At 32.0% G+C, this 8,730-nt stretch overlaps 1 protein-coding gene across 1 annotated transcript; it reads right to left on the bottom strand.

Annotated features, from left to right (window-relative positions):
- Positions 1 to 341: 341 nt before the first annotated feature.
- LOC143054662 (uncharacterized) lies at positions 342 to 6,092 on the bottom strand. Its single transcript, XM_076227684.1, has 3 exons — positions 5,792 to 6,092; positions 2,993 to 3,154; positions 342 to 1,675 (listed from the first exon to the last, which is right to left on the bottom strand). The coding sequence occupies exons 1-3, from the start codon at positions 5,850 to 5,852 to the stop codon at positions 1,506 to 1,508; spliced, it is 393 nt and encodes a 130-aa protein (XP_076083799.1). The 5' UTR covers positions 5,853 to 6,092; the 3' UTR covers positions 342 to 1,505.
- Between the last annotated feature and the right edge of the window lie 2,638 nt (positions 6,093 to 8,730).

Below are 8,730 nucleotides of genomic sequence, written 5' to 3'. Positions count from 1 at the left end.
TAATATAAAAAAAGCCTAAGGGTTATGCAATTACATGCATTTGATTAAAATTTCTAAAAAAATGGCGTCGGGCTATAAAAAACGATTACAGTTTTGAACGATGGCGGAAGATAATTTAAAGATGGCGTGGGTCATTTGACGATGGCGCAAGATACTTGAACGATGGCGGAGCGCCATTATTAAACAGGCCATGAAGATCCTTGCTACTATAATAAGCGGAGTACAACAATCATCAATCCAAAAATGTACCTTTTATCGATAAAAATCTAGAAAAAATCTTACCCTTTGTTGTGTGGATAAATCAACGTTCGGAATAACTGGGCGTAGGCAACTAGGCAATGTTTCACCTTGTGATTTTCATTTATTAATACTAAAAGTGCATATAATCAGTGAAAAATCCTGAGATACAAAGAAAATTTCCAATAAATGCATCTAACAAATGTGTTTCACAGTACACAATACTTTATATTATAAAATCAAAAAGTCAAAGGCATGTAAGAAATGTACGACGTATACTGAATGATGCGAAATTTTAACACGTAACAAATGTTGATATTCCAATATCAATACTGGGTTGCAATTCTAGGACTTTTTTTATACTTTGCAGACAATAATAGGACTTTTTCATTTCCTTTCATACAATGATATGACATTATCTCGCCTTGCATACAATGCTATGAAAATACCTCGCTTTACATAAAATGATATGGCATTATCGCTCCTTTTATACAATTATATGGCACTATCTCGCCTTCCATACAATGATATGGCATTACCTCGCATTTCATACAATTATATGACATGATCTCGCCTTGCATACAATGATATGACATGATTTCGCCTTTCATACAATGATATGGCATTATCTCCCCTTTCATACAATACTATGGCATTATTTTGCATTTCATACAATGATATGGCATTGTCTCGCCTTGCATACAATACAATCTTACCTATCTTACCACATTTTAAGATAGTCGGTAAGAAAAATTCGTTACACGGTGTGCTATTAACCTTATATGTTATATATATATATGGGGTCAGTAAATTCGATAGGGGGATTTGAGCGTCGCTCTCACCTATATTGAATTTACATACAAATCCCATTATATATCGAATTTAGTCACTAGCAAACTATGTTACTAATAATATGGCAGTATCATGCCTAGCATATCACGATATTACCTTACCAAGCTTTACAGTTTTATGTTTTCTATTAATTGTCTTTAAAGAATAACTGAAAAGTTTCATAACAACAAATGAGGCTGTAGGCAGATAAATATAACGTTTAAACCAAACGAAAAAAAAGTAATCACGCTGTTTTACTTACATAACCTTAAATTGTATACTTGTCATTTTTTATACGGTTTAAATTACAAAACATAGCATATCATGACATTGTTTAAATCCTTCGAATACATTTATATTGCTAAAGAAAAGCAAAATGTAGTCTCTTTCATAGAAATTACGTTCATACACATAGCTCTTCGATCCAGCCGTTTACATTAGTTTCTCACCCACCGCCATGCCAGCATGAATACAATTCCCGTAAAAATTCCTCCGATTCCACCTACAATACAAAGCCCAAATGAGTAGTGAAAGTTGGAAGAATCCAACGTAATACCACCAGAAGAAATTGTTGCGAAGACTACTGTTCCGATCAAGGCAAGTCCTCCTGAAAGAAAAGAAAGTATTTATCAAACTGACTAGTGTACTGATTTCCAAGTAAATTTTACCATGTATCTTTTATGACTGACAATGCAAGTATTAAGTAGTAAATGTTAATATAATGGGCAATCTCCCGTTGTTCTCAACGTCAATAGATAGCCTATTTCTCAATAATTGTCAGTCATATAAATTTTGATTTAATTTTAAATAAACTCATATGAAGCACAACCCAGACGCTTAGGAGTGTTTTGAACTTGCAAGTATACTAAACGAAAAAGACATCTTCGTCATAACAATCGCAACTTGCAGGTAACCACGATCCTTTTGTTTAGTCTTTCACAACAAACATTGTAAATAACATGCGATATCCTAAGCTTTTATTGGGTCACGGCATGCCAGTCTCCATATTTTTCTAGTTATAATTCTTAAAGCGTTAATTTCTCAACCATCATAAAGATTTTCAAAGATTTACACTCAAGATGAATAAACAAACTCTTAATTCAAAACACGAATCGAATCATCAATGTGTACCATTCTGTCATTAATCTGGACGTATCGAAACTGAAGTTCAATTGTAATTGGCTATATTTGGCACGTCGCTTCAAGTATGTAAAAAAAGGATATAATATGTACGCAACAAATTGTATACCAAAGTTAAAACAAAGTGGATGTAAACAATTATAGACAACCGTACGGCCTTCAACAATGAGAAAAATCCATACCGTATAGTCGGCTATAAAACGCCCCAACATGAAAAATAGGAAACTTAAAATTGAGAAAACCAACTGCCTAATTTATAAGAAAATAAGCTAAGAAAAACAAATATGACAGACAACAACCAACGACAACCACTGAACCAGAGGCCCCCGACTTGGGACAGGTACACACAACCAACGAAAACCACTGAACCAGAGGCCCCCGACTTGGGACAGGCACATACAACCAACGACAACCACTGAACCAGAGGCCCCCGACTTGGGACAGGCACACACAGAACGAGGAAGGGTTAAACATGTCTGTTTGGTTTGCTCTCACATTATTGCCAATATTATAAAATAATATGCAATTGGCATACAAGTTATAGGTTTAGCTAGCTATAAAACCAGGTTTAGTCTACCATTTTTTACATAGGAAAATGCCTGTAGCAAGTCAGGAATATGACAGTTGTTTTCCATTCGTTTGATGTGTTTGAGTTTTCAATTTTGCCATTTGAACAGGGACTGTCCGTTTTGATTTTCCTTTGATTTCGATATTTTTGTTATTGAACTTCTTTCATAATGAATTTCCCATTGATACAATTGTCAATTAAGTTATTAATATTTACCTGCAATAAAGTTAAGTAAGCCAGTAACAACAAACATAATTCCTTTTTCCTTGAGTACAAACATCTTAAGGAAAGCACATACCAAAGCTGCAACAAAGGCTACCAGTGCTAAGCTTTCCATAACGCCTGCAGCTGCGAGTTGGGCGTCCCGTTCTGGTGCATCTGCAATAATATATTATAAAAATCAGGCAAAACAATATTTGTGTTAGGATATCCTCCGATAAAACACGGGAATGTAGGCAGACAGTTTTTCTTATTATGCTTCGTTTGTACCTTTAATATATGTCGATAATTTGCAATTTTGTCAATTTTCTACACGAAAAGGGCCAAATAAAACTAAAGAATACGCATATTGAGGCATTCAAAAGTTGGACGGTAAATAAACCCTTTACATAAACATTTCTTGTATCTATGTCTAAAATCCAATTGTCTGATAGTCTTATTCCCTTTTATCTTCAACAACCTCAAATATACAAGGATCTGTCGAAATAAATACAAACAATTTTATGTCATCCCTGAACCTAGTAAGGCTGTTACGTATTGGCTCTTAACACGCTTAATGTTATTGTAGTGATAACATCATCCCAACTACATTATATTACAATAATAAGCATGATCGTATGCTGTAATGCATTTTATTTTGTATTATTAGATTGATAAAACATCGGTCACTGGAAGGACGACATTTATTAAAGCATTTGTAGCTGTGTTGATATTCAAAAACATCTACTTCACTGACAATTTCAAAGTTTGTCATTTTTATGTTATTGAATAACACGTGTCATTTTGGGCCTATCAACTCGTTTAGCCTTTTATTTCATGAAAAGAGATAGATGACACTCTGCTGATATATACACGACGAATTATTCAAACTAAATTAGAATAAATTTATTGAAGCACATGAATTCAATTGTCCGTTTCAGAATCTAAAGCATCATGGGTAATTTCATTGTTCGTATCCCAAAGAGAAAATAACGTGACGTCATTGGTTGAATTTCCATTGTTTATAACCTTTTAAACCAATCAAAACGCTTTGGTGTACGCTTTCGAAAATATTACCCAGGATGCATTAGATTCTGAAACGGTGAATTTCAGTTCTGTAAATCATACAAAACAATGAAATACAAGTTCAAGATCCAACATCCCAACTTCTCCACATAATACAGATCCAACATCCCACCTTCTCCACATAATACAGATCCAACATCCCACCTTCTCCACATAATACAGATCCAACATCCCACCTTCTCCACATAATACAGATCCAACATCCCACCTTCTCCACATAATACATAACCAACATCCCACCTTCTCCACCTAATACACATCCAACATCCCACCTTCTCCACATAATACAGATCCAACATCCCACCTTCTCCACATAATACAGATCAAACATCTCACCTTCTCCACCTAATAAAGATCCAACATCCCACATTCTCCACATAATACAGATCCAACATCCCACCTTCTCCACCTAATAAAGATCCAACATCCAACCTTCTCCACATAATACAGATCCAACATCCCACCTTCTCCACATAATAAAGCGTACGCAAATGTGGAAAGTACATTTTATCAGTAAATACTGAAATCAGTCAGAATAAAGATAATTGGTATGTTGCCATGGAGCCAACTATCTACCAGAGACTACAGGACTTTGTAAACAACTATAGGGCACTGTACGGTTTTCTGCTGCTACATTATACTTTAATAATTTAATTTTGGATGTAACATGCCTTCTGTTGTTTTTTTTTTTTTTTTGTATTTCAGCTCATAGACATAATGTTGTCATGTGACTGTGACGTCAGTAACGTTTTTTTTTTTCATTATCTACTCCTTAAAAAATAGAATTTAAAATATATTATAAGGAATGACTGAAATATGTTTTTCTGTCTTTTCGAAATAACCTCAAAAATGCGGTGCGCTCTTTTAAGTAACGCACTATGTAGGTTCTCCAGTATGCACCACATTTTTAATGTTATGTCTTCATTCAATATAAAATGTCATTCCTTAAATGAATAAAATGAAGACATTGGTACAAATGAAAACAATATTTAAATATCCTACTAACTCGTTCAATGTATAACCTTCAGAATTAAATGCCTCGAATAAACAATGAGTTCACATGGATCCTGTATAAATCTACTGGATTTGTAAACAATATCACTGAAAAAAAAAACGGATGTGATATTGTCTGTGTTGGTAGATTTATACGGGAACAGGCAAACTTTCAAATAAACAATTTGTATCTATGAAATAATCAATAATTCGGTAAAAACATACCACTTATATGCCTTGAATAATCTCCACCTGGTTTGCTTGCAATTTTTATGAAGATAACACTAAGTTATAAATGATTAAGATAAGCAAAATGAGAACAATTAATTCGATACATTACTTGAGAGTGCCCTTTGTCATCAAAAGTATGATTGATGATTTAAATTACTGACAATATTATTGTGCAATAAGATGCATATAATAAATGACATATTTACTTGTTGTGATATCACGCATAACCGCACATTACATTTTTTTTGAAAAACAACAACATACTTTACGGTTTATTGAACCCTGCTTTTTAGGTTCATATGTGCATATGTGTATAGGTTAAGTCTATTTAAAAGAATATTTGACTACAATATTGAAATTAAATATTAAATAATAATGTTCATCACAAACATTTATTTTTACTTTTACTTTCTTTTTCTCAGCAGAGAATGCACAATTGAAATTTAGAAGTTCTTGTATCTGTGATGAATGGAACGATGAATTCTGTAAGTAAAAACAAAGAAATACCTGCAAAATTTTTACACACTTCTACTCCATTTAATTGAATACAAGATTTCCATAGTCCCATATGAACAACATCTCCAATTTTTACCAATATGTTGTTGAAAATCCTATTATATGCAAAATGAATGATACAGTGGTAATAATACTTCCCCCAATAACCATCGGTGGTATAGTAGCTAAGGTATCCGCCATCATAAAATACTAGTTTAATGTTTAATGTCACTTATGTTTAAAGTTAACACGTAGTATGTGGTTTTATAAAATTATGATTGCAGTTATATAAATGAATTTTCTAATTTTCAATCCACTGTTTTATAGTAAGTATTTGAAGGATGACGTGTAATGGACCACGCACACGGATACAAGTCAAACATTCCTTAAAAGGCACTGAGTGCTTTGTAAAATTATAAATTACGTCAGATTTTGTTTTTGTGTTTTTATGATTTTTAGTTAAAACTTAAGTTTTTTTTAATATTCAATAGTATTTACTGTGGGTTGAAAACCTATTTTCGTAAATTTCATAGGTAAAGATGAACTCCGAATTGAGAAATATTCAACGAAGTCTAAATTTTCTAGATCTTTGTATGCTAACCTTAGAAAACCACGAACTGCGTATTGATAGTTAACTTGTTTTAGATTTTATAAAAAGTAAACAGCATACAATTTATACACTATAGTATTTTACTGATCTTCGCTTCAGGTTATAAATATATACTTTGCCCTATTTATAGATCGTAGTTTCCCATAGCGCGATCGGCAATTCAATTACATTAACGTTGGTGGTTCATTTGTCATTATTTATTCGCGTATTCCTGTGTGAATAAACTGTGTTGTATATTTATTGTATATTGATAATAAAGTATTGTATTTTTACATGTTGTTTGCATAAAAAACGTAACTGCCGTATAAAGTTGGGGTAATTGTTTAATGAGACAAATACTTGTTGTGAACCCCATGTAAGATTTATCCCGCTCGGACCCGTTTGTTCTATTATAAGTTTACTTTATTTTAAATTGTTATTTGGATGGAGAGTTGTCTCATTGGCACTCACACCACATTTTCCTATATCTAAGTTCACAACAAGAGTTATGGCTTTTAATACAGAATGAGCTTACGCACATATTAGAAGACACATTTTATTATAACACGCTTTCAGAATCGCAGATACTTAGAATGATGACCCTATAAAATGGGGAGAGGCAGGATATTAAGAACTGGTAACTAATAACATTGAAAAACAACAATATACTTTACGGTTTATTGAACCCTGCTTTTTAGGTTCATACGTGCATATTTGTATAGGTTAAGTCTATTAAAAAGAATATTTGACTACAATATTGAAATCAAATATTAAATAATAATGTTTATCTCACTCTCACTTTTACTTGCTTTTTCTCAGCAAAGAATGCAAATTGGAATTTAGAAGTTCCGGTATTTGTGATGAAGGGAAAGATGAATTTTGTCAGGAAAATAAAGAAATACTTGTAAAATAGTTACACACTTCTACTCCATTTAATTGAATACAAGTCGTCTTCGTAGATAAATTATGAAAAGACTGAAGGGTATATTTAGGTCGTTGTAAACATGCAACTCCAAATATAGAAAAAAAAGGTGATCAAGTGAACCAATCAAAACATTGGAACTAATGCATAGCTACAGTATAAAATCAATGTAGGAGCTACATGGTTAGAAAAACAAGAAATTTAAACCACGTCTTGCGGTTTTAAAGTCTCGTGACCTAACAGTCAAGGACATGTTATTAAAGCAAAATCATTGATTATATCTAAATTAGTGTTAGAAAATGAAATGCAAGAAGTGCATGAAAATTTTAACAAGAAATAAACAACATTATGTGTAATTAAAATGGGATGGAAAAGTAAATTTGATTAACCATGTTGAAAGGGACGTGTGTTGCTTATCAGCAGAGGAAGGGAAATGGGTATGATCAACATAGACTCGTTCATAAAAATTTGAACAAATTAAAAACATGCAACAGATATCAAGATCAAAAAACGACAACAAGAATATGATAGCCAACTGCTGGTTACAGAAATATGATATCAAATATAATTCTGAAAAATTATTTAGCAAAATGTTCTGATTTCTTAGGATTGCAAATGGAACATTTTCCAAAATTTGATCTTGATTTACCAAAATCATGGTCTAACTTCTGAAGTATACAAAGTCCAATGAAAAGAAACGATATCATAAACCAATAGTTATTTGGAAACATAAAAAATCAATCAAACAGAAAACCGATGTTCTGCTCCAAATTTGGAAAAATTGAAATTCATACAATACAACTTGAAGATATTTGGGACGAAAAAACGAAAATTATATTACGTTGGAAAAAGATATGGACAAATTTAAATAGAAATATATCCTGTAGGGGTGCAAATCAAATTAGCTGGAAAGTTGAACATAACATTATTAACACGGAGCAAAAGCTGATTTTAGAATGGTCAAATCGCAAAATTGTAAATGCAATTTTGTGAAACATAAAGCGATACCCTCAAAGATCTTTTTTCACAGCAGTAACATTATAACGGTTTTTTTTAAAACATATTGTTGACGTTTTAATTTTAAAATGTGTAAAGGGCTAAAAAGTACAGCATATATCCCAATAAGGGAAACACTTATACTAAGAATGTACAGTAACAATAAAAAATATAATATTAAAATTACAATACCATTTAAAAATACAGTAAGAAATTGTAAAAATATGATTAAATATCAGTCTAAATGTGTAACTTCAAGCCAATTGATATAATATACAAAACTGAAACTCGATATTTTAATAGAATTTATGGAAATATAATTATTTTCACAAAAAGAAATATATGCAATTGAAATAAAGCTTATTGAAGGTCTTAAATTTATGTATCCTTTTTACCTACGTGGTTTTCAAGTTTGGATCATTATACATCCACCAAAAGAAATAT

Source organism: Mytilus galloprovincialis, chromosome 12 (genome assembly GCF_965363235.1).
Source record: "Mytilus galloprovincialis chromosome 12, xbMytGall1.hap1.1, whole genome shotgun sequence".
Taxonomy (NCBI): Eukaryota; Metazoa; Mollusca; class Bivalvia; order Mytilida; family Mytilidae; genus Mytilus; species Mytilus galloprovincialis.
Note: the sequence above shows the minus strand (reverse complement) of the source record. Positions and strands in the feature narration are given on the sequence as shown.